Here is a 27,754-nt window from a genome sequence, read left to right on the forward strand (position 1 = left end):
GTGGGGGAGATGGTCTTGTTGGTCTTATACAAAATAGGGGGGTAGCTGTCTTGCTACTCTTACCAGTACGTTATTATATGGAGTCAGATGATGACTTGTTACTTTTGTTGATGCATCTTTTTGGGAGGGGGGCAGGGGTTGTTGGGGCTGACTTGCTTGTTTTATGAATGTGGCAGACGACAGTCTTGTTGTTCTGATCAGTGTGGAGTTTGATGGTCTTGCTGCTCTTATCAATATGGAGGAGGGTCTGCTTGACTTGCTATCTTTATCAATATGGGGGGGGGGGGTGGGGGGCTGACTTTCTGCTCTTACTAATACATCAATTTGGAAGAGGGGTCTATGGGCAACTGACTTGCTCCTCTGAGCCATGCAACATTTGTGATCCCACTGCTGGAGACAACTCAGTAGTGTCATCGCCAGGGACAGCAGCACAAGTGTGAAGTGGTCATAAGAGCGGTAGGTCAATTTTATTTACCTAAGGAACCCCAAAATGTTATCTGTTGTCTGGAATTTCACCTAAAAGGTAGCAGAGCACTTCCTGTGCCTAGGGATACAAATAATGTTGCATGAGATACTACAGAAGAAGGAGATGGTCAATGACTGCTGTGGTTGTTGCAGGACACAGAGAGAGACAGGGAACACATTACGAGAGAATTCTACCATTGCAGTCCCTCTGCTTCTACTACTGACTGCTGGGGGTCCAGGGGCCACACAAGTATCAGAGGGCTACCTGTGGCCCTCAGGCTGCAGGTTGGACACAAATATGTAGAGGATGTTGTCTGTACAGTGTATACTGAATGTAACAGTATGTCATCCTGTAGAAGGACGATGGATATGAATTAAAAAGGCCTCCTGCATGACAAGGGTCACCTGTATTTAAAGAGGCAATCTACATAAAAAGGGTCACCTATCAGAAAAAGGGTCACCTACATGAAAAGGGCTACCTACACAAAAAGGGTCCTCTACATGAGCAGAGGGTCCCCTACATGAACAGCTTCTCCTGCATAAAAAGGTCCACCTACATGAAAAGGGGTCACCTACTTGAAAAGGAGGCACCTACACAAAAAGGGCCACCGACAAGAAGGGCCACCTATCTGAAAAGGATCACCTATATGAAAAGGGTTACGTACACAAAAACTTCTACTTGAACGGGGCCCCCTGCATGAAAAGGGCCACCTACTTAAAATGGGCCACCTACGCGAAAAAGGTGTCACCTTCATGAAAAAAGTGTCACCTACATAAAAAGGACCTACTGCAAAAAGGGCCATCTATCAGAAAAGGATCACCAACGTGAAAAGAGCTACCTGCTACACAAAAAGGGTCCTTAATATGAACACCTACATGAAAAGCATCAAATTAATGAAAAGGGTCATCTAAATGGAAAGGAAAACCTACACGGACATGGCCACCTACACGAAAAGCGTCACATTATTGAAAAGGATCATCTAAATGAAAAGGACCACCTACATGAAAATGGCCACCTACATGAAAAGCGTCACATTAATGAAAATAGCCACCTACATACAAAGGGCCTCCTACAGTACATGTGTGCTGAGACCTACTGTGGAAAGAAATCAAACAAACATATTCGAGACCCGCAGACAGGTTTGTTTGCACCACAATTTTGTACTCAACTTTGTATATGAAGGAATGTATATTTGGATTGAGGCTGCACAACAAGTACCAAAGGGCCACATGTGGCCTTCATTCTGCAGGTTGGGCACAAGGACGTCGAGGCTGTTGGCTGTACAATATATATTCAATGTAGTAATGGTGAAATGAAAAGGGCAAACCTACATAAAAAGGATCACCTACATGAAAAGGACCACCTACTTGAAAAAGGTCACCCACATGAAAAGGGCCACCTAAGTAAAAAAGGTCACCTACATGAAAAGGGCCACCTAAGTAAAAAAGGTCACCTACATGAAAAGGGCCACCTAAGTAAAAATGGTTATCTACACAAAAAGGGAAAAAATGGTCACCTTCATGAAATGGACCACCGAAGTAAAAATGGTCATCTACAGAACAAGGACCACCAAAGTAAAAATGGCCACCTACATGAAAAGGAACACCAAAGTAAAAATGGTCACCTACAGTACATGAAAAGGGCCACCTAAGTAAAAATGGTCATCTACAGGACAGGGACCACCAAAGTAAAAATGGCCACCTACATGAAAAAGGCCACCTAAGTAAAAATGGTCATCTACATGAAAAGGATCACCTGAGTAAAAATGGTCACCTACATGAAAAGGAACACCAAAGTAAAAATGGTCATCTACAGTACATGAAATGGGCCACCTAAGTAAATATGGTCACTGACATGAAAAGGAACACCAAAGTAAAAATTACCACCTCCAGGAAAAGGGACACCTAAGTAAATACAGTCACCTACATGAAAAGGAACACTAAAGTAAAAATGGTCACCTAAAGTACATGAAAGGGGCCACCTAAGTAAAAATGGTCATCTACAGGACAAGGACCACCAAAGTAAAAATGGCCACCTACATGAAAAAGACCACCTAAGTAAAAATGGTCACCTACATGAAAAGGAACACCAAAGTAAAAATTACCACCTCCAGGAAAAGGGACACCTAAGTAAATACGGTCACCTATATGAAAAGAAACACCAAAGTAAAAATGGTCACCTAGAGTACATGAAAAGGGCCACCTAAGTAAAAATGGTAATCTACAGGACAAGGACCACCAAAGTAAAAATGGCCACCTACATGAAAAAGACTATCTAAGTAAAAATGGTCATCTACATGAAAAGGAACACCAAAGTAAAAATGGCCACCTACATGAAAAGGAACACCAAAGTAAAAATGGTCACCTACATGAAAAGGAACACCAAAGTAAATATGGTCACCTACATGAAAAGGAACACCAAAGTAAAAATGGCCACCTACATGAAAAGGAACACCAAAGTAAATATGGTCACCTACATGAAAAGGAACACCAAAGTAAAAATGGTCACCTACAGTACATGAAATGGGCCACCTAAGTAAATATGGTCACCAACATGAAAAGGAACACCAAAGAAAAAATGACCACATCCAGGAAAAGGGACACCTAAGTAAATACGGTCACCTACATGAAAAGGAACACCAAAGTAAAAATGGTCACCTACAGTACATGAAAAGGGCCACCTAAGTAAAAATGGTCATATACAGGACAAGGACCACCAAAGTAAAAATGGCCACCTACATGAAAAGGATCACCTGAGTAAAAATGGCCACCTACATGAAAAAGACTACCTAAGTAAAAATGGTCATCTACATGAAAAGGAACACCAAAGTAAAAATGGCCACCTACATGAAAAGGAACACCAAAGTAAAAATGGTCACCTACATGAAAAGGAACACCAAAGTAAAAATGGTCACCTACAGTACATGAAATGGGCCACCTAAGTAAATATGGTCACCGACATGAAAAGGAACACCAAAGAAAAAATGACCACATCCAGGAAAAGGGACACCTAAGTAAATACGGTCACCTACATGAAAAGGAACACCAAAGTAAAAATGGTCACCTACAGTACATGAAAAGGGCCACCTAAGTAAAAATGGTCATATACAGGACAAGGACCACCAAAGTAAAAATGGTCACCTACATGAAAAGGATCACCTGGGTAAAAATGGTCACCTACAGTACATGAAAAGGGCCACCTAAGTAAATATGGTCACCGACATGAAAAGGAACACCAAAGTAAAAATGACAACCTCCAGGAAAAGGGACACCTAAGTTAATACGGTCACCTACATGAAAAGGACCACCTAAGAAAAAACGGTCATCTACAGGAAAAGGGCCACCTACATACAGTGTGTGCCAAGAGCTAATCAGACACAGCAAATATTAGTTACCACAGGCAGGTCGGTGTGCCATGTAATGCCATACTCAGAATATAGTTTATAAACGGATGAAAAGCTCCATTATGCATATACATTTGGCTAGAGACTTCATCTTCCAGGAGACCCTATAAGAACCTTCTGGGTGTCATTGTGTCCACAGCAACTGTTCGCTGTAATCACTGAACTGTAATGGAATTTTAGCAATGGAATGCAGAATAAAAAAAAAAAAAGTCTTTAGTAGGTTTTGTGTGGTTGGAGAAGGTTACTGCCCGCGTTCTCCACCAGATGATAGAGGAATTTTCAGACCAAATCTGACTTCTTTTGCCAAAGTACAGCTTCTCGTTTTTATTTATTATAAAGCTTATCTCTACAATGTGTTGTGTGTTCACAGATCTGTGAGATATCACATACCGGTCATTCTGGTTTCCCAGTCCGGTTGTTTCCCAGTCCGGTGGTTGGTGATGAGATGTGACTCGGTGGAACCGTCTGTGTCTGGTTTGGACAACATATACAGTAGAATATGAGAAGGCCGGTGTAGAGGTGTATGGGCTGCGTGTATAGACTTCCGCATTGTCTGGAAGCTGGGTGATCGAAACATAGAAGATGACCAAGCGGTCCGTCGAGCCTGCCCTGTTTTTTTCCATTTTTAATTTTTTTTGTTATACAATCAAAAATGTATTTCTCGTTTATTGAAGGACACGTGAAGTCTTCATACTGACCTGTGGCCTTCCCTTTAGTCTCCAGGACTAAAATGGCTTACTCTGCTTTCATTGCACACTGTGAGCTTCTCACAATCTGCATTCGAAACTTCAGTGAGTCAGGTAGAGCCCCGCCCTCATTTCCTGGCTGGGGGACGTCTATCATCATCTAGCCCTTTCCTCGCCTGGCTTGGAGGGTCCCTGGCCCCGCCTCTTTCATTCATTGGATTTCAGTTCTCTCAGTCATAGAGGCTCATCGTCACATGTGGGCCTTATCTATGCAAATGCAGCCTGCCTAGGAACACCTTCTCCAGGCTGACAAATACCCGTCAAGTTATTTTGATATTTGCATAACTCCTCCCAAAAGCCGGCCCACTGCTTGCATCAGGAGCACCGAGTACTGTGATGTTGCCAGGAAGCTCTGTACAGAACCCTGTTGGCCCCTCCCAACTGCCATGATCTGCCTGCACTGTATAGAGAAGCACAGAGATCCAGTGATGACATAATTGGGACTAAAATAAGGTATATAATGAAAATAGAAGAAATTTATTGGAAAAATATCCTTTAGCATATTGATGAGGGGGGAGGGAGGGTCTAAGGCAAAATATAAGCAGCTTCGGGTTCATTGTGAAGAGATCCTGCAATGCAAAACCTCCCTATGTCACCGCTGTGTCCTGTAGTGATATATACGGGTCAGAGGAAGGATCCACGGTAGGGATCATTTATTTAGAGTCTCCGAACACCCAACCAGATCATCGAAAGTGACATCACAGACAGAATTCTGTTTTTATTTCAGAAAATAATGACGGGTACTCTTCTCCGCCCTCATACGGGGAGCCAGGGGTTGGCTGTTCATTAGAGGTGAACCTCATATGAACGCTGTGTAAATGGTCTTCGTTTTGCACGTTTCTTGAAAAATACCGTCTCCTGATTCGGATCTCTCAGGGTTCACAGTGGAGTTCAGTCTGCCGCTCCCCACCCCCGGCGACACTCAGCCCCATCCACCTGTGCGTTTTACAGCTCTGGGAATTATAAAAGGTTCCTTCAGGGCTCTGCTAATGATGTTTGGAATGTCTCGAGGAATTGGCAGCCGCTGGGAGACTGACACCTTGCCGACCGTGTTATTTCATATTTACAAAACATTAGTGACACCATGTTCCTGAACCGCCACTCCGAATGACAGCGCCACATCATCAGGTAGATAGATAAGTCAAGGGTCTCCAAGGAAAGGGACAGTTTTTCAAACTTTAGGGGAACAGACTGGTCAGTGGGAGAAATAGTGTCCCATCATTGGTGTCAGTGGGTAGAATAGTGCCCCATCATTAGTATCAGTGGGAGGAATAGTGCCCCATCATTAGTATCAGTGGGAGGAATAGTGCCCCATCATTAGTATCAGTGGGAGGAATAGTGCCCCATCATTAGTATCAGTGGGAGGAATAGTGCCCCATCATTAGTATCAGTGGGAGGAATAGTGCCCCATCATTGGTGTCAGTGGGTAGAATAGTGCCCCATCATTGGTGTCAGTGGGAGAAATAGTGCCCCATCATTGGTGTCAGTGGGAGGAATAGTACCCCATCATTGGTGTCAGTGGGAAGAATATAGCCCCATCATTAGTGTCAGTGGAAAGAATAGTGTCCCATCATTGGTGTCAGTGGGAGGAATAGTGCCCCATCATTGGTGTCAGTGGGAGGAATAGTGCCCCACCCATCACAGGTGTGTCAGGAGGAAGGTGTATCTGCAGCTCCTCCAGCTGATCGGTGTGAGAGGGGAGTGGTGAGGAAATCTCTCCCAGCTCTCCTGGCCCCTTTCTGGGGAAGCCATGGAGGCCAGCAGGGCCTCTCCTGCTGGAAGTTCTCAGCCATCTCCTGGGCCGTCGGGTGACATGCCTTCCTGTGGACAAGCAGATCTCTCTGCCCCTGGTGAGGACGAAGGCTCGCAAGCCATTTGGGAGCGAGTGGTGGCCGGGATAAAGGTCCTGAATCGGGAGAGGGATAAGCTGTACAAGCTACGAGCGGAGCTGAAGCGTCTGAGAAGGCAACGTGAGGGCTTACACAGCCAGAAGCGAGGATCCATGGATCCGGAGAGACAATTGGCCAAAGTCAGTGTGGAACATCGAGAGACCATTGTGGCCATGATGGAAGGTAGAGAGGGGCCCTTCAGGGAGAAGTTTGGTAACGACAGGAGGTTTGGAAGGGTGACAAAGATGGAGGTGGAGGAGGAGACCCCCAATTCCGCCCCCCTGGCCCCCCAGGGAGAGGTAAGCAGCCCCATGCCTTCCCAGGACTCGGGAGGCATGCTGAGGGCCACCCAGGTAATGGAGTCTCCTATGCGGGGGATCGGTTGGTGTTTAATGAGGAGGACATTACAGATAATGTACCTGATAAGGTAAAGCCAGCGAAGCCCCATGTTGTGGACAAGACTGTGTTTGTGCCTTTCACTGATAATGACAATGTGCCTAATGACAGTCAGACTGCTAATCCTGTGTGCAGCCCTGTTGTGCCGGATGATGATTTTGCAATGCAGCAAAACTTACATTTAAAAAGTGTAAATTCTGTGGATGAACTACAGGTGTCAGCAGAGCCCATTAACCCTTCTTTAGCAGAATCCAAAGCTGTTTGCCCCACTGCTGCTGAGGACTCTACAGCGCAGCATCAGGAGACAGCTGGTACTGCAGCAGTGACTGTGGCTGATGGGAGAGTGAACGTTTCTGTGACTGATAACAATCACCCCAGCACCAGTGTGATGGACAATCGTCCTGCTGCGGATTCTGCTAATCCAGTTCAGACAGTTGATGATGCTAATAATTTACAGACTAATGTGACTTCAGTGTGGAGCCTTGGCCCTGATAAACCTACATTTGCTCAGGTGGTACTCTCTGCTCCTGGTAGCTCCGCACCCAAGCGGGGTTTTCCCCTACAGGCTACCACTTTGGGCACCCCGGGATCTGGTCTTGGGTCTCTGGCTTCTGCTGGGGGTCCCAAACGTAATGTAGTAATTCTGAAATGGGAAGGTGGTGCAGTCCCTCCAGCGCGGCGTGCGGTGGTGGATCTCATTTTAGAAATGGGTTTTGGGGCAAATGACCTGTATGCCTTTATACATGTGTCTGGGACGAGGGATTATACAGTTGGCTTCACCAGGCCAGAGGGTCTTGACCTGTTCTGGGAGCGATATGAGGCTCGGTGCAGGTCAAGACCTGAATGGGAAGGTCTGGCCCCAGTTGCAATCTCTCAGAGGTCAACATTTAAAAAAATCACCATCATTCTGACCAATGAGAGCGTCCCTGCTCAGGATTTAGAGGTTTGGTTGCGGGACTATGGGGAGGTTTTGATTAAGCCCAGCAAAATCCTTGATGAGCGTAACATCTGGACTGGGGGTTGGTCAGTAACAGTCAGGTTGGCCAGGGATAGGAATGTTGTCCGTCACCTGCCCTCCTCGGCTTTTATAGGGAGGGATAGGATGGCTATTTGTTACCCTGGTCAGCCGAAGCTGTGTCACCGCTGTGGAGAAAAGGGGCATTTGAGCTCCTCCTGTTCAGCCTTGATATGTTCAGTGTGTCGGGGTCAGGGTCACATGGCCAAGGACTGCACCGATATGATCAGGTGCAACCTGTGCCTGCGCCTTGGCCATCCCTACAGCAGATGTCCTGAAGCCTGGCACAATATGGAGAAGGAGGTAATGGATGACTTGTCAGGGCTGGACAGGATGGAGGGTGAGGCCCCTGGTGTACCATCCTCCTCTGCGGTGACTGACTCTCCTGATCCTGCTCAGGATCCCTCTCCAGTTCCTGTGGCCACCCCTCCTGTGTCTGTAAGTATTCCTTCTGTATCTGTCTCTGTGTCCCCCCAGCCTACTGTATCCTCTCCTCTTGTGTCAGAGCCTTCCAAGTCTGTGCCCCCCGGGTAAGTTACCCCCCAGGTGTCTAACCCTTCTAAGTCTGTCTCAAAGGGAACACCACCCCCACCAGGAATGGTAGCAGGTACTAAAAAGGTTGCTTCTTCCTCTGTAAAGGAGTCTTCTGTGAAGACTCCAAAGAAAAAAAAACTGAGATTATGGCATCTCTGAAGCTCTGCAGTACCTGGAGGAGAGAAGGAAGGTTGGGAAGCGGAAGCAGGCGGTGAGGACGAAACGGGCTCCAGTGCCTGTCTCCAACCGTCATAGGTCCTCTGAATGGTATGTTTCTTCATCTGGAGCTTCTTCGGAACGAAGTTCCGATTCTGAAATGGAGTTTGAGGCAGCCTCAAGAAAGAGAGAGGCTTCTGGTGATGAGCAGCAGAGGGGAGCTAAGAAGCAATCCACCCAATAACCCAAATGGCGGTTCCCCCTCCGTTAAAAGCGGTGACAATAAATGTCGCCAGCATTAAGTCAGTAAGAGCTCGTTCCATGGCCTTCTTTTTGTTCAGCCAATTAGACGCTGAAATTTTATTTTTGCAAGAGACTAGGCTCACCTCCTTGGCAGATATTCATATGGCCAAGAGAGAGTGGAGGTATAGTCCATCTTACTGGTCTCTTGCGGCCGAGCCTTACGGCGGTGTGGCGGTGTTGTTTAAAACCGGTATGGTAAATGTCCGGCGGGTTATTGAGGTGGAGATTGGGAGATGTATGGTCTTAGACGTCCTTGTGGGGGGGCAGGACCTGCGCCTAATTAATGTTTATGGGCCGCACACAAAGTGGGACAGGAAATGCCTTTTTACAAGGATCAAGCCATTACGTTTTACATCCCGGCAAGTGGTCTTTGGAGGTGACTTTAATACAATAACTAGGCCCAAGGACAGGAAGGACTTCAAGGACAGGCTGGGATATGATAGCGTTTTTTTAAATAGTATGGTTAGGGATGCTGGTCTTGTGGATGTGCACATTAAGCACCTCCCGGATGACATCGGGTTCACCTTTCATCGAGGTAGTAGTCAGAGTAGGATAGATAGGTTTTTTTTTTTTTAAGGAGACCTCTGCTTTCTCGCCCCCAGTGGTGCAGGCAGTAGAGTTCTCTGATCACTGTATGCTATCTGTGGTCCTAAATGCTTCAGACGCCCCTCAGAGGGGCAAGGGCATCTGGAGATTGAATTCGACTCTACTCAAGGAAGAACATTTTAGACAATCCTTTGAGGAATTCTTTCAGGCTCAGGTGACCATCCTGGACTTTTGTAGCAGCAAGGCTGAGTGGTGGGAGCTGACCAAAAAGAGGATCGCTGGATTCTTCAGGGGCCTAGCCAATAGAAAGCAGTTTAATAAATACATGACCTACCAACGTTTACGGAGGAAGCTGGATATTCTTGTCTCGAGAGGAGGAGATCCTGGGGCAATCTCCGAAGTGAAACTCCTCCTCAGGAAGTGTCAATATGACGGGCATGCCTCTTTGGTTCTGGAGAGGGACTATGGGAAGTACCACTCGCCTGACCCTTACCAGAACTGCAAACAAGGTGTAGCTGTTAAACCGGTTGTTGGCCTTAAGGACAGTACAGGTTCCTTGGCAAAGTCCAGGTCAGGGATCCTGGAGGTTGTGAGGTCCTTTTATGCTGACCTTCTTGGGAGGAAAGAGCTTGACCGTGACAAGATGGACAGCTTTTTGGACTCTACTCCGGGTCTAAATGGTGGAGATGTTCCATTGATGAATTTGACAGAGGACATCACAGGTGAAGAGGGCAATTGATCAGCTTGCCATCAAAAAGTCACCTGGACCGGATGGCTTGACAGCTAAGTTTTACAAAGCCTTTAAGTCTATTCTGGCCCCACATTTGGTAGAGGTTTTTAACAGTTGCCTTGCTGAGGGGGTGCTTTCCCCTTCCATGAGGCACTCGGCTGTGATTCTTCTTTCAAAGGGTAAAGATCCTTCGATGATTGAGAATTGGCGCCCCATCAGCCTTCTTAATGTCGATAGAAAGATACTGGCAAGGATTCTTTTCTGGCATCTATCGTCAGTAGCAGAATCTTTGCTTTCTCGCCATCAGCACTGTTCGGTCCAGGGTAGATGCACCTTCACAGCGGTTTTAGCTGTCCGGGAGGCCTTGGAGCGGTGCAGGGCTGCTGGCTGGGGAAAGTATTTGCTGACATTGGGTCAGACAAAAGGCTTTTGATCGTGTTAACCATGAGTACCTGTGGTTGCTCCTTAGTAAGTACGGTCTGCGGGTGGTTTTGTCGATTGGTTAAAAGTCTTGTATAAGGGGGCAGAAAGCTTTCCTCTTGTTAATGGTTGGGTTGGGCAGTCCTTTGAGGTTGGCTCTGGGGTGCGCCAGGGTTGTCCTCTGAGTCCCCTGCTCTATGTGTTTGCAATCGACCCCTTCATCAGGAGGCTAGAGAGCGGCATGTTGTGTGGGGTGCCAGTGGGGCTCCCGGGTGAGCCACCTTTGAGGGTTGTTGCCTATGCGGACGATGTGTCAGTGATTGTCACTGGGGCAGATGAAGCAGAGGAGGTGGTCTCTCTGAGATCACGGTATTCTGAAGCATCAGGCTCCAAGATCAATCGGGAAAAGAGTGAAGTTTTCTGGATGGGAAAGGAAGGTGAGGGGTTTGATCTCCCGGACATCTTTCCAGTGCCCCAAGAAAAAAATTAAGATTCTAGGCATTGAATTTGGACCCGGCGATTATGGCCTCAAAAACTGGGAAGGCAGACTGGAAATTGCCAATACTAAGGTGGTCAGCTGGAAGAGATGGAAGTTATCTCTGAGGGAAAGGGTTGATCTGATTAAGACTTACCTGATTCCGATCTTCTTGTATGTCAGCTTTGTCTGCATCTTGCCAGTGTCTCTCTATGCTAGGGTCAGTAGTGTGTTCTTCCAGATGCTGTGGGGGAACAGACTGAACCCCATCAAGAGGAATGTCACCTATCTATCCAGGAGGGAGGGTGGCTTAGGTATGGTCAACCCAGTTCTTTTCTTTTCATTGCTATTTCTCAAATTTAACATTGGTAATATGCTTGCAGTGGAACCTCCTGGATGGGTAGGCATATTTAGATCTTGGTTTAGGCCTTTTCTACGACTTTGGGAAGAAGGTGGCCAAGTGAAGAATCTCAGGGGTCATCGTGGTCAGCTACCAGTCTATGTTGCTCCGTGCCTGAAGTTACTGCGGCAGTGGCGATTGTCGGCTGAAGATCTCAGATCGGTTCCGAGGAAAGTCCTTATGAGTCGAGTCTTGAGTGAAGTCTTTCATGACCCACTGGCTTTAAGGGATTGCCCAGGCCCAGTTTTGAGGGTGGGGTTAAGATTGATTCATTTGGACAGAGTACCCCCTAAATTTAGGGATCTGGCCTGGTTGTGCTTCCATGGGAGGCTCTATGTTCGGGGCAATTTGAAATTCCGCAGTGGGGTGGATCGTAGCTGTCCTCGGGAGGAGTGTGCGGATGAGGAGGAGACTATGGACCATTTTCTGCTTCATTGCCCCTTTAACATAGAGGTGTGCAAACAGGTGGGGCGGGCCCTCGGTGTTCCTTTCCTCTCCAGGCTGGGTTATGCTGAGAGGGCGTACGGAGCATTCAATACTGGTGGGGTTTTTTGTTTGGATACACTTTTTCTAGTTTGCCTGGTAGTCCGTTATTTCACCTGGAACGCACGGTGTCAGGTCAGCAATCGGCATAAAATCCTTCCTGTTGAGGTGGTGGTGTATGACATTCTGCATGAGGTGGAGAAGATTCGGGTGCTTGAGAGAGACAAGCGGAGTCAGGGGGCTTGGTTGAAGGCGTGGAGGGGTTTCAAGCCTCGATGACTGCCAGGAGTCTCTTTCCTGGGTGTGGCTGTCTGTCTCTTATCACCCGAGATTTTTTCATTTTTAATAAATGGCTGTGTACATAGGTGATGGGTTGTGCCTCTTAGGCCCTCTCTGCTGCTTTATGTAAATAGTTTTTCTAAACATGTTTTGCTAATGGACTATGTATATATTGTATATATTCTGGACGTTGATGTGTATTCCTTTGTTTTCTGTTGACGTTTTATAATATGGTTTTGTTTTTTACTTTTGTATAAAATTGGTCGCTTGATTCTTTTTAATAAAAGATCAATAGTGCCCCATCATTGGTGTCAGTGGGAGGAATAGTGCCCCATCATTGGTGTCAGTGGGAGGAATAGCACCCCGTCATTGGTGTCAGTGGGAGGAATAGCGCCCCATCATTGGTATCAGTGGGAGGAATTGCGCCCCGTCATTGGTGTCAGTGGGAGGAATTGCGCCCCGTCATTGGTGTCAGTGGGAGGAATAGTGCTCCATCATTGGTGTCAGTGGGAGGAATAGCGCCCCATCATTGGTGTCAGTGGGAGGAATTGCGCCCCATCATTGGTGTCAGTGGGAGGAATAGCGCCCCATCATTGGTGTCAGTGGGAGGAATAGCGTCCCATCATTGGTGTCAGTGGGAGGAATATCGCCCCATCATTGGGGTCAGTGGGAGGACTATCGCCCCATCATTGGTGTCAGTGGGAGGACTATCGCCCCATCATTGGTGTCAGTGGGAGGACTATCGCCCCATCATTGGTGTCAGTGGGAGGACTATCGCCCCATCATTGGTGTCAGTGGGAGGACTATCGCCCCGTCATTGGTGTCAGTGGGAGGAATAGCGCCCCGTCATTGGTGTCAGTGGGAGGAATAGTGCCCCATCATTGGTGTCAGTGGGAGGAATAGTGCCCCATCATTGGTGTCAGTGGGAGGAATAGTGCCCCATCATTGGTGTCAGTGGGAGGAATAGTGCCCCATCATTGGTGTCAGTGGGAGGAATAGCGCCCCATCATTGGTGTCAGTGGGAGGAATAGCGCCCCATCATTGGTGTCAGTGGGAGAAATAGCGCCCCATCATTGGTGTCAGTGGGAGAAATAGCGCCCCATCATTGGTGTCAGTGGGAGAAATAGCGCCCCATCATTGGTGTCAGTGGGAGGAATAGCGCCCCATCGTTGGGCCAGATAAGTTCAAGTAAAGGGCCACAGTTTATAGATAGATATGTAAAGGATAAATGTAGATATATAAGATGGATAGATAATTCTATGAATAATACAGACAAGTGGTGGCTCTAACAGTCTCTTATCTCTCCTTCCAGTGGGGGAACACCAGCTGACCGGACATAAGGTGGCTGTGAAAATCTTAAACAGACAGAAGATTCGTAATTTGGACGTGGTCGGTAAAATCAAGCGGGAAATCCAGAACCTCAAGTTATTCCGGCACCCTCACATAATCAAACTGTACGTATCCCCCGCACACATCGCACTATGAATTAGCGGACCTCCAGCTGTTTGCTAAACTACAAGTCCCATCATTCCTCTGCCTCTGGGTGTCATGCTTGTGGCTCCAAGAGTCTTGCTATGCCTCATGGGAATTGTAGTTCTGCAACAGCTGGAGGTCCACTAATTGCATATCCCTGTTCTATGAGATATGGGGGTCATTTACTAAAGGAGAATCCACTTTGCACTGCAAGAGCACTTGAAAGTAAAGTCGCTGTAGATCCGAGGGGGGATATGCGAGGAAAATAAAAAAACAGCATTTTATCTTGCACATGATTGGATGATAAAATCAGCAGAGCTTCTGCACTTCCAAGTGCCCTTGCAGTGCAAAGTGGATTTGCCTTTGGTAAATAACCCCCAAAGTGGCACATAATTGTGAGGTGGAAGGAAAATTAAAAATGGTTTTCAAATGTTTTTTTACAAATATGTGAAAAGTGTGGGGGGCATTTGTATGGCGCCCCCCGGAGTCAATACTTTGTAGAACCGCCTTTCTCTGCAATTACAGCTGCAAGTCTTTTTGGGGATGTCTCTACCAGCTTTGCACATCTAGAGAGGGACATTTCTGCCCCATTCTTCTTTGCAAAATATCCCAAGCTCTGTCAGATTGGATGGAGAGCGTCTGTGATCAGCAATTTTCAAGTCTTGCCACAGATTCTCAATGGGATTTAGGTCTGGACTGTGACTGGGCCATTCTAACATATGAATATGCTTTGATGTAAACCATTCCATTGTAGCTCTGGCTGTATGTTTCGGGTCGTTGCCCTGCTAGAAGGTGAACCTCCACCCCGGCCTCAAGTCTTTTGCAGACACTAACAGGTTTTCTTCTAAGATTTCCCTGTATTTGGCTCCATCCATCTTCCCATCAACTCTGACCAGCTTCCCTGTCCCTGCTGAAGAAAAGCATCCCCACCACATGATGCTGCCACCACCATGTCTCACGGTGGGGATGGTGTGTTCAAGGTGATGTGCAGTGTTAGTTTTCCGCCACACATAGCGTTTTGCTTTTAGGACAAAAAGTTTCATTTTGGTCTCTCGGTGATAACAGTAAACAGGAGAAAGAGAGAGGGTAAATCTTCCTAACGGGGACACAGACAGCAATAAAAACTGACAGGGGTTTTAATCCATCTCCTCTCTATCTCAAAGTTTAAAAAAAAAAATTGCCTTTAGCTATTCTTTAACTCCCCTTAGCCCTAAAGTGGTTCTAAAGGCTCAAAGTTTTTTTTTTTTTTTACCTTCTGTGTGCAGCTCCCCTAATACTTACCTGAGCCCCATCTTCCTCCAGTGATGTGCACGAGAGGGTCCCGGGTCTCCGGAGACTCAACCTACAGCCAGTGAACCGATCAGGACAGAGAGGTGGTGGGGTTGAGACGCGGCTCTGTTTCTAAATGGACCTGCAGAACCACGGCTCAGGAGCGAGTCTGCTCAGGTGCCCCCAGAGTAAGCTTTTTTGCTCTGGAGGCACTTGGCAGGAGGGAGGGGCCAGGAGTGCCGGCGAGGGGACACGAAAAGAGGAGGATCCGGGCTGCTCTTTGCAAAACCAACTGAACAGTTCAGGTAAGTATAACATGTTTGTTATTTTAAAGAGGGAGTCCACCGGGACTCCGCGTTTTTTTTTTTTTTTAAAGCCAGCAGCTACAAATACTGCAGCTGCTGACTTTTAAAATAGTGACACTTACCTGTCCAGCGCGCCCGCGATGTCGGCACCCGAAGCCGATCGCTAGGTCGTCTGTCGGGTCCTGCCGCCGCCATCTTGGGTATGGGAATCAGGAAGTGGAGCCTTTCGGCTTCATTTCCCGGTTCCCTACTGCGCATGCGCGAATCGCGCTGCGCAATAAGGACGCTCCCCGCTGCCTCTGGGAGCTGTGTGTTTCCCAGCAGGCAGCGGGGCACTTGCGGGAAGGGGCGGGCACTTGCGGAAAGGGGCGTAAGTTACGCCCCTTTCCGCAGAGAGCTATCCCGGAAGTGGGTGCAGTTACCTGGATTATCCAGGTAACTGCACCCCCCTCCCCCCTGAAAGGTGCCGATTGTGGCACCGGAGGGGGGGAGGGTTCCGATGAGCGGAAGGTCCACTTTAGGGTGGACCTCCGCTTTAAATAAAAATGTCTTTACTATCACTTTAACTTTTTCCTCCCCTTTTCCCCTTAGCTATTCATTCTTTTTATTTTTTTACCATTATTATTATTATTTTAATCAGTTGGTATTTTTAGTGCCTCATAAAAAAATAATGCGCAAATGTAAAAACATAAAAAAAGAGTTTGCATTTTCAAATATCTCTGCCACGCTTTGTACCAGGAACATCATTTTAGTGTCCTAATAAACAGGGAAAATGATTGAATACAATGTATTTAGTTTTTATTTGTGGCAAAACATTTATTTTTAATTTTTTGCTAAATGCATTTTCATTTTTTTTTTTTTAATCTTTATTTTTATTTTTTATTTTTTTTACAATATTCCAAAGAAAATATATAAATAATAATATAATAATAATAATATTATAATATATATAAATAATAATAATCTGGAGCAGCTGTGCATAGGAACCATTTTGATTTTATCTTTTATTTTGAAAGCTTAACTGAACGATGCCCCTCCTTTTTTTTTTTTTGTCATGTGACTCGTTAGTGTTACAAGGTCTCAGGTGTGAATAGGGAGCAGGTGTGTTAAATTTGGTGTTATCGTGTGAAAAATTAGGCTTTCTTCTGGCAATTTTGTCTTTCAAAAATTATTTTATTCTCTATGGAATCCTGTAAAAAAAAAAAAAAAAAAAAATGTTTTAAAATGTCAAAGTGCACTTACTAGCTGTGTACATTTCAGTTGCATCAAAACAAAAAGTGTTGCAAAGTTTTACAGGTTAATGTTTGCTAGAAAGCAGCCACGGCTTGAGTAGAAAAGCCTGTCCTCTGCCAGCATGCTGCAGAGAAGGACCCTTGCTCTCTGTGTGGAAGCAGCGGTCTCTCTGCAGAGGTCACACCCCTTACTGAGTCAGACTTGTAGCTCAGCAATCACTAAAGCTCATGCTTGTTTCTGTTTGGAAAGACCCAGCCCTGACTCAGTAGGGGACATGTGGGACTCGGGCTCATAGGAAAAGCCAGAGTTCTCCCTCTATTAGGAGCTTATATTGGTTTCAGTGTGTATTTGTAATGGCAGGCTCCCTTTAACGCCACCATTGTCTGTGTATGTCCGGAGGTTGGAGAGTTCCCATGTGTCCTTGCAGACAGGATACAATCTATTCGAGGATATCCTATATTATATTTCACATCTCTTCTTACACCACCTACTGCAGGAATAGATGTTTGTTCCTTAAAGGGATCCTGACGTGTGTGTCAGTAAATATACAATGTTGCAAAGTGGATGAAATAATGCTGAAATCTTTGCTTTGTTGAGTAATCAACTGTGGGAGATCGGCAGTTTTTGCCAGTTTATATTCAGAGATATTATAAGTGTGTTATGCAAAAAAAAAATTAATATATATATATATATATTATTTTATTATCATTATTTATATATAAATTATTTTATTATCATTATTTATTTATATATTTTTTTTAATTATTATTATCATTTTTTTATTTAGTCATCAACAAATTCTCATGTGTAGGGGACAGGCTATACTGTATTTTAATTTTCTAAAATCGAAAAATGTGTGTGTGTGTGTGTGTGTGTATGTATATATATATTTTCATGTGACAACACTGAAGAAATGACACTTGTCTACAATGTAAAGTAGTGAGTGTACAGCTTGTATAACAGTGTAAATTTGCTGTCCCCTCAAAATAACTCAACACTCTCAGGTGTGAGTGGGGAGCAGGTGTGTTAAATTTGGTGTTATCGCTCTCACTCTCTCATTCTGGTCACTAGAAGCTCAACATGGCACCTCATGGCAAAGATCTCTCTAAGGATCTGAAAAAAAAAAGAATTGTTGCTCTACATAAAGATGGCCTAGGCTATAAGAAGATTGCCAAGACCCTGAAACTGAGCTGCAGCACGGTGACCAATACAGCGGTTTAACAGGACAGGTTCCCCTCAGAACAGGCCATTATAGTTCATATCCAGAGGTTGTCTTTGGGAAATAGACGTATGAGTGCTGCCAGCATTGCTGCAGAGGTTGTAGGGGTGGGGGGTCAGGCTGTTAGTGCTCAGACCATACACCGTACACTGCATCAAATTGGTCTGCATGGCTGTCGTCCCAGAAGGAAGCCTCTTCTAAAGATGATGCACAAGAAAGACCACAAACAGTTTGCTGAAGACAAGCAGACTAATGACATGGATTACTGGAACCATGTCCTGTGGTCTGATGAGACCAAGATAAACTTATTTGGTGTCAGATGGTGACAAGCGTGTGTGGGGGCAACCAGGTGAGGAGGACAAAGACAAGTGTGTCTTGTCTACAGTCAAGTATGGTGGTGGGGGTGTCATGGTCTGGGGCTGTATGAGTGCTGCCGGCACTGGGGAGCTACAGATCATTGAGGGGACCATGAATGCCAACATGTACTGTGACCTACTGAAGCAGAGCATGATCCCCTCCCTTCAGAGACTGGGCCGCAGGGCAGTATTCCAACATGATAATGACCCCAAACACACCTCCAAGATGACCACTGCCTTGCTAAAGAAGCTGAGGGTAAAGATGATGGACTGGCCAAGCATGTCTCCAGACCTAAACCCTATTGATCATCTGTGGGACATCCTCAGGGCAGCACAGTGGTGTAGTGGTTAGCACTCTCGCCTAGCAGTAAGAAGGGTCGTTGGTTTGAATCCCAACCACGACACTACCTGCCTGGAGTTTGCATGTTCTCCCTGTGCCTGTGTGGGTTTCCTCCGGGTACTCCGGTTTCCTCCCACACTCCAAAGACATGCAGGTAGGCTAATTGTCTACTGTCCAAAATGTACCCTAATATATTAATGGGGACCTTGGATTGTGGGCTCCTTGAGGGTAGGGACTGATATGAGTGTGCAATGCACAGGGATAAGAACAATTGTAGACACTCACTTAGGTTGAACTGGATGGACTGGTGTCTTTATTAAACCTTACTAACTATGTAACTATGTAAACGGAAGGTGGAGGAGCGCAAGGTCTCTAACATCCACCAGCTCTGTGATGTCATCATGGGGGAGGGGAAGAGGACTCCAGTGACAACCTGTGAAGCTCTGGTGACCTCCATGCCCAAGAGGGTTAAAGCAGTGCTGGAAAATAATGGCGGCCGCACAAAATATTAACACTTTGGCCCCAATTTGGACATTTTCACTTAGGGGTGTACTGACTTTTGTTGCCAGCGGTTTAGACATTAATGGCTGTGTGTTGAGTTATTTTGAGGGGACAGGAAATGTACACTGTTATACAAGCTGTACACTCACTACTTTACATTGTAGACAAGTGTCATTTCTTCAGTGTTGTCACATGAAAAGATAGAAGAAAATATTTACAAAAATGTGAGGGGTGTACTTACTTTTGTGAGATACTGTGTGTGTGTGTATATGTGTATATATGTATGTATGTGTGTATGTATATATGTATATGTGTGTGTGTGTGTGTGTGTGTATATAATATATATATATATATATATATATATATATATATATATATATATATATATATATCTCTCTGACAGCTTGATGAAGAGCAGGGATGCTTGAAGCTATACAGTCACTGCCATTTCTACATGTCATTGCATGTTACTGCACTTTGGAATAAAAGGACATTACATTTTGAGATTGCGTCCTTCGTTTTATATAAATAAATATATATATATATATATATATATATATATATATATATATATATATATATATATATATATATATATATATTTATTTTTATTATTATTATTATAATACAGGTTTTATATAGCGCCAACAGTTTCCTCAGCGCTTTACAACATGAGGGCAGACATTACATTTACATTACAATTTGGTACAAGAGGAATCAGAGGGCCCTGCTCATTAGAGCTTACAATCTAAAAATATAATAATATAGCTGCTATTTGTAACCTTTTTATACCTTGAGAGCAACTGATACGATTTTTGCATTGGAGAATGTGTCCCTTTGTTTATATATATATATATATATGAATGAAATACTTGTATAGCGCACAATGCGAACTGAATCGCCTCTAGCTTTATATATATAAAATGTTTTTTATTATTATCAACAAGGTCTCTTGCGTAAGAGAGACTGTATGTGTGTGTATATATGTATATGTATATGTATATATATATATATATATATATATATATATATATATATATATATATATATATATATATATGATTAATTATATATATATAATTATTTCATTTGTACAGGAAGAAAACTTGTTATCCTTCAAAGGGGGCTGGCAGAAAAGCGAACCTTCCATTTGCCATAGGAGATCTGTTTAGAAGGACAACTTTACTAACGGTGAAGGTGTTCTTCAAAGAGTAACTCCGCCTTTGTTGAGGAAAAACCCCTCCCCTCTGGGTGATCTCTGTACATAGCAGGGATTTAAACAAAGTGTGTTGCAGATTCCTACCTTTCGTTCTTCTGAAGAAATTGTTGTTTCTCTGTGTCCATACGAACAGTGAATGCGAATGGGAGTGATTTTATAATAATCAATCAGCTGCTGCACCCGCAAGCCTTTAATGAGGAAAGTGGCAGGGTCGGCATCCCTTTAGATGTGATTTCCCTTTAGGAGTATCTCATCAAAAATGACATTTGTGTTGCAGGGGATGCCTAAAAATCTGACTTGTATCTTAGTGCAGGCTTCTGGGAAAATCAGTGAGCCAATCACACAAGCAGGAAATGACATTTCTGCTGGGTGTTCTGTGTACAGAACGCCTTCAGGTAGTCGTATTGCATTTGACAGAAACTGACAGCTGCTGCAGATTAAAAGGAAAGGTTAATTTTTAATAACATTTAATTACTTATTATTATTCTTACTTATTATTATTCTATTCTATTAATATTTTATTCTATTATTATTACTTGCATAGCAATTGTATATGTTAGTATAATTGCTATTTTTAAGAAAGTAGAGCTACCCTTTAAGCACATTGATTTATATTAAAAAAACAAAAAGCAAAACAAAAATAAAAATGGGAAAACATTAACTAAATAATTATTGAAAAAATATAAATAATTATATAATAAATAAAATAAAATAATACATAATAAAATTTTATAAAACTGGATTTCTTTTTTTTCAAAAGGTACCAGGTGATCAGCACTCCGACGGACTTCTTCATGGTGATGGAGTATGTCGCTGGAGGAGAGTTATTCGACTATATATGCAAAAATGGCCGGGTGAGTTGAAGCGTGCCCAGCATGCTGGGAAATCTCCATCCTGTCCCTGTCCTGGTGGTGCCCCCGTTGTCTGAATATTTCTGCTCAGCCAATTCAAAGATTACCCATAGAAAAGGGGGTAGATACTTTAAAGAAGAACTCCAGTCTAACCCCCCCAAAAATTAGCTGATCTCCTAACCCAGAGCCCAGAATCTTTGGTTTTTGGGCGCGATCGCCCCACTTTTCACTCATTCGTAGTCAGTTCTTGTATTTGTGCCCGTCCCCTCCACTGATACAAGCAAGGTTTTTAGGTTACAATAAAGGTGGAAAAACTTCTGAAATTATAAATTTTTTGTCTCTTTTTTTTTTTTTTTTTTACATCACAAAACCTGACATTTTAACAGGGGTGTGTAGACTTTTTATATCATGTGTATATGTGTGTGTGTGTGTGTGTGTGTGTGTGTGTATATATATATATATATAATGACGTCATGATTTTAATGATGGTATATCGGGGTTTATGGCTGCAGCCAGATGCAATAACTCCATATAAAAAAATTTTTCATCCACCGCTCTTTCCGATTAAAAGTAATCCAAGCTGCTGATTAGCCGCTGGATCACTTTTAGATCCCTTTTAGAGCCCTCCCGCCATGGTTCTCGGGCTTACCTGGCTCATCGGGAAGCCCGGGTATCCGATCCGGCGGTTGTGGCGGCTGGCCATAGAGATTATCAGAGGAGAGAGATGGCATTGGCTCGTGTCTATGGCCTGGAAGGCCCAAAGAGATGCCATGATGTCACTTCTGGTTCAAGGCCAATGTAAAACAAAGGCCATTTTTTGCTTTTAGAAAGCATTAGATTAGATTAGATTAAATTTTTTTCTTATTTTATTTTATTTATTTTTTTATCTCTCTCTGTAGCGGAGAGATGTGGGGTCTTATAGATCCCACATCTCTCCATAAAATGCCATACTTTATTGTTATTACAAGGGATGTTTGCTTTTCCCTGGATAGCAATAAAAGTAATAAAAATAAATAAATGATAGATAGATATATATATAATCTCAGCCCTCAAAAATTCCACTCACCTGCTCGCATTTTGTGAGTGGAATTTAGTGCAGGACGAGTGAGGAGCGGGGGTGGACACGGCTGACCGTTTCCTGGCTAAAGCGATCAGCCAGGAAACTGTCATCCGGAGGACACAGAGCGGCAGGGCCGGACTGCCCTGGCGCAGCTTTGACCTGAGCTGAGGCTGCATCTCTCCCCTCCTTCTCCTTCTCCTCTTGTGTATCACACACACGGCTGTGTGTCACGGAGCTGGGTTTGTGTTCGGCGGCACGCTGTAACAAGCTGCATTTGATGGCGCACAGTGAGGCTGCGTTCACGGGCACAGTGAGGCTGCGTTCACGGGCACAGTGAGGCTGCGTTCACGGGCACAGTGAGGCTGCGTTCACGGGCACAGTGAGGCTGCGTTCACGGGCACAGTGAGGCTGCGTTCACGGGCACAGTGAGGCTGCGTTCACGGGCACAGTGAGGCTGCGTTCACGGGTACAGTGAGGCTGCGTTCACGGGTACAGTGAGGCTGCGTTCACGTCCCACAGTGAGGCTGCCTTGATGGGCAGTAAGGCTGCATTCATGGGCAGTGAGACTGTGTTCATGAGCACAGTGAAGCTGCATTTGATGGGCACCATGAAGCTGCATTTGATGGGCACAGTGAGGCTGCATTGATGGGCACAGTGAGGCTGCATTGATGGGCACAGTGAGGCTGCATTGATGGGCACAGTGAGGCTGCATTGATGGGCACAGAGAGGCTGCGTTCACGGGCAGTAAAGCTGCAATGATGGGCATAGTAAAGCTGCATTTGATGGGCACTGTAAAGCTGCATTTGATGGGCACAGTGAGACTGCATTGATGGGCACAGTGAGGGTGCATTGAAGGTTACCATAAAGCTACATTTGATGGGCACAGTGAGGCTGCATTCTTGGGCACAGTGAGGCTGCATTCTTGGGCACAGTGAGGCTGCATTCTTGGGCACAGTGAGGCTGCATTGTTGGGCACAGTGAGGCTGCATTGTTGGGCACAGTGAGGCTGCATTGTTGGGCACAGTGAGGCTGCATTGTTGGGCACAGTGAGGCTGCATTGTTGGGCACAGTGAGGCTGCATTCATGGGCACCGTAAAGCTGCATTTGATGGGCACAGTGAGGCTGCATTAATGGGCACAGTGAGGCTGCATTAATGGGCACAGTGAGGCTGCATTCATGGGCACAGTGAGGCTGCATTCAGGGGCACAGGGTGAGTGCATTGTTGGGCACAGTGAGGCTGCATTCATGGGCACCGTAAAGCTGCATTTGATGGGCACAGTGATGCACTGATGGGTACTGATAGGATTTATGTTAATACTGTTAAAGTTGTTATTAATATTTATTTTTGGAACTTAATTCTGCTTAAAGTGGTTGTAAACCCTTACAACACACTTTGACCTACAGGTAAGCCTAGATTAAGGCTTACCTGTAGGTCCAAGAAATATCTCCTAAACCTATACGGTTTAGGAGATATGCGCATGCGCACTGAGCGCGGCATCGTCAACGACGATGATGCCGCGCGTGTCGGCTCCCGTGCAAATGCACGGGAGTGACGTCATCGCGGCTTTGCCGAATGACAGCGGCGGAGCTGCGAGACCCCACCGAGAAGATGGATGCGCCGGACTACAGGGGACAGCGGTGACTTCGCTGGCTCCTGTGTCAGGTAAGTGACACATAATGGACTACTATGCGATGCATAGTAGTCCATTATGCTTTACCTTTGCAGGGAATGAAAGAGGAAGTAAACCCATCAGGGTTTACTTCCTCTTTAAAACATGTAAAAGTGTAATTTCATGAGAAAATGTACAAGGGCGTGTTTAGGGGCAGACTTATGGGTGGGGCATGGTAGGGTTTGGGTGGTGCAACTGGCAACGAGTAACTCTAAAGGCCTGGCTAGTGGCTCAGGACTTGAAATTTTGAACCCTGTGTATATACAGTTGCAAAAAAAAGTATGTGAACCCTTTTGGAATTATATGGATTTCTGCACAAATTGGTCATATAACGTGATCTGCTCTTCATCTAAGTCACAACAATAGACAATCACAGTCTGCTTAAACTATTAACACACAAAGAATTAAATGTTACCATGTTTTTATTGAACACACCATGTAAACGTTCACAGTGCAGGTGGAAAAAGTATGTGAACCCCTAGACCAGGGGTCTCAAACTGGCGGCCCTCCAGTTGTTGCGGAACTACAAGTCCCATCATGCCTCTGCCTATGGGAGTCATGCTTGTAACTGCCAGCCTTGCAATGGCTCATGGGAATTGTAGTTCTGCAACAGCTGGAGGGCCATCAGTTTGAGACCCCTGCCCTAGACTAATGAGATCTCCAAGAGCTAATTGGAGTGAGGTGTCAGCCAACTGGAGTCCAATCAATGAGATGAGATTGGAGGTATTGGTTACAGCTGCCCTGCCCTATAAAAAACACATTCCAGTTCTGGGTTTGCTTTTCACAAGAAACATTGCCTGATGTGAATGATTCCTCGCACAAAAGAGCTCTCGGAAGACCTACGATTAAGAATTGTTGACTTGCATAAAGCTGGAAAGGGTTATAAAAGTATCTCCAAAAGCCTTGCTGTTCATCAGTCTATGGTAAGACAAATTGTCTATAAATGGAGAAAGTTCGGCACTGCTGCTACTCTCCCTAGGAGTGGGCGTCCTGTAAAGATGACTGCAAGAGCACAGCGCAGACTGCTCAATGAGGTGAAGAAGAATCCTAGAATGTCAGCTAAAGACTTACAAAAGTCTCTGGCATATGCTAACATCCCTATTAGCGAATCTATGATACGTAAAACACTAAACAAGAATGGATTTCATGGGAGGACACCACAGAGGAAACCACTGCTGTCCAAAAAAAACATTGCTGCACATTTACAGTTTGCACAAGAGCACCTGGATGTTCCACAGTAATACTGGCAAAATATTCTGTGGACAGATTAAACCAAAGTTGAGTTGTTTGGAAGAAACACACAACACTATGTGTGGAGAAAAAGAGGCACAGCACACCAACATCAAATCCCCATCCCAACTGTGAAGTATGGTGGTGGGAGCATCATGGTTTGGGGCTGCATTGCTGCGTCGGGACCCTGGACGGATTGTTATCATCGAAGGAAAAAATGAATTCCCAAGTTTATCAAGACATTTTGCAGGAGAACTTAAGGCCATCTGTCCACCAGCTGAAGCTCCACAGAAGATGAGTGTTGCAACAGGACAACGGACCCAAAGCATAGAAGTAAATCAACAACAGAATGGCTTAAACAGAAGAAAATACGCCTTCTGGAGTGGCCCAGTCAGAGTCCTGACCTCAACCCGATTGAGATGCTGTGACATGACCTCAAGAAAGCGATTCACACCAGACATCCCAAGAATATCGCTGAACTGAAACAGTTCTGTAAAGAGGAATGGTCAAGAATTACTCCTGACCGTTGTGCACGTCTGATCTGCAACTACAGGAAACGTTTGGTTGAAGTTATTGCTGCCAAAGGAGGTTCAACCAGTTATTAAATCCAAGGGTTCACATACTTTCTCCACCTGCACTGTGAATGTTTACATGGTGTGGTCAATAAAAACATGGTAAGATTTAATTCTTTGTTTGTTATTGGTTTAAGCATACTGTGATTGTCTATTTTTGTGACTTATGCCGCGTACACACGGGCGGACTGTATGGCCTACTTAGTCCGTCAAAAAAAACATTTCAGTGGACAGTCCGCTCGTGTGTGTTCTTCAGCGGACTTTTTCAGCGTGCAGTCTGGCGTACTAAGTATTTCGGATTTTTCGAAATTCTGTCCGTCATACTTTGGTTTCAGCGGACAATCCGCTCGTCAGTAGGCTAGTTCGACGGACTAAGAATGGCGCATGCTCAGAAAGGATTTACACGGCGGAAGGGTGCTTTGCTGTGTATTGGACTTCCTATTTCTAGTCCCGTCGTACGTGCTGTACACGTCATCGCGCAAGCTTTCGACGGACTGTTTGTGCATCCGTGTGTGGTCAAGTCCGTTCAGTCAAAAGTATGACGGACTGTCCGTCGGATTGTATGACGGACTAAGTAGGCCATACAGTCCGCTCGTGTGTACGCGGCCTGAGATGAAGATCAGATCACATTTTATGACCAATTTGTGCAGAAGTCCATATCTTTCCAAAAGGGTTCACATACTTTCGTGTGTGTGTGTGTGTGTGTGTATGTATATATATTTGTAATCGGAGTCTTCAAGTGGGAAATGCAATATTACTTAAGAAACAAGGCCTGAGGTGTGCCATGGCCTGGATGGTCAGTATGCCTGAAAAGAGGGCATACCCTGAATGTAAGAATAAGAAAAATACTATGAGTATGAGTGAATAACCTGGGGGAAACGGGTGGGTGGGCACCTAGAAAACCCCAACCCTGGCCCTGACAGAAGAGGAGGGTTATATAGTCTCCGACTCCTCCCACAAATACAGGCTGGCCTACAGCCAGCCTTCCAACTTGTAATCGGAGTCTTCAAGTGGGAAATGCAATATTACTTAAGAAACAAGGCCTGAGGTGTGCCATGGCCTGGATGGTCAGTATGCCTGAAAAGAGGGCAAAAAGACACAAGTTTAGGTGGGAGAGGGAAGGTAGAGATCCCATCCCTAAAATGACGTATGCCCAAACGCCAACCGTAAGTAACCGGTAAGTATCCGCTGTGAGAGTAGAACCCACCGACTCCAGACCTGGAGATGAGAAGGAACCTCCTTAGAGCCTGCAAGCTACGCAAACCCAATTGAACGTCCCGTGAAGGATAGGATGAGCCTGATGCCCAAGGTGACCCGGACATGAGAATGAACTGCTATGAATGAGAGGATACGTGGGGAAAAGAGAGCAAGGGCTGACCCGAAGAACCCCTACAACAGACACCAGAAGAAGCACCGTGAAAACACCCCTTCCCATACCTGGTAAGAGGATGTGAGAGGGTGAGTGGCAAAAATACCAGTGATAGGAGAGGAAACCTGGCTGCCTGATGGATGTGATGGAGTAGATGCCATGGCAAGCATCATCAACATGGCCACACCAAGACAAACTGGTCCCACCGGATGCGAGCAGGTCATGCTACTGCCCGAGACCTCCCAACCGAGACCGAATCCTGAACCGAGGAAGGAGAAACAGACTCCAACCCAGGGGAATAAGTCCCATAGCATGAACCAGCCATGCCCAAAGTGACTAAAGCACCCCCCTCCCCACCTGGAACAAACCGGGGAGGAGCAAAGATGACTGGACTGACGTCCCTGAGCAGTACTCCAGGCAACCTCCTAGACAAGAGATCGGAGCTGAGAGTGGAATCCAGAATGGTGACGACGTCGCCCAACCTACCATCTAAGGACCGTGGCTTGGACACACCCTGAGAGTATGAATCCCAGGGCGGTAAACAGGGCCTCTATGCAACAGGATGTCCACTAAAGAAAATTGTTGTCTGCTTCCAACCTGAGGGTGCGCCAGTGGCGAAAAGACATCTGTACGTGAGTGCAGGCATGGTTGATATTGGTATGGATGCCAAGACGGCCCAACCTGAAAACGCAACTAGAAGGAAAGACAGACAACCAGACATGAGAACAACAACAACGCCCCTCTGCCTACCTAAGAATGAGAACATTGGCAGAAAAGTCAAGACCACAGCGCATGAATGAACCTGATGATGAACCCCCCCCCCCCCCGTGTGTGAGTTGAGAAATA

At 45.4% G+C, this 27,754-nt stretch overlaps 1 protein-coding gene across 1 annotated transcript in view; it reads left to right on the forward strand.

Annotated features, from left to right (window-relative positions):
• The window catches only part of PRKAA2 (protein kinase AMP-activated catalytic subunit alpha 2), a 58,944-nt gene that overhangs the window by 4,822 nt on the left and 26,368 nt on the right, over positions 1-27,754 (forward strand). Inside the window, exons 2-3 of the mRNA XM_077450651.1 lie at positions 13,554-13,695; positions 20,917-21,010. Coding sequence (XP_077306777.1) covers positions 13,554-13,695; positions 20,917-21,010 — 236 coding nt within the window. The remainder of the gene's footprint in view (positions 1-13,553; positions 13,696-20,916; positions 21,011-27,754) is intronic.

The sequence above is a fragment of the Lithobates pipiens genome, unplaced genomic scaffold, assembly GCF_037356315.1.
Source record: "Lithobates pipiens isolate NorthernLeopardFrog02 unplaced genomic scaffold, aLitPip1_a1.2 Scaffold_23, whole genome shotgun sequence".
Lineage (NCBI taxonomy): Eukaryota > Metazoa > Chordata > Amphibia > Anura > Ranidae > Lithobates > Lithobates pipiens.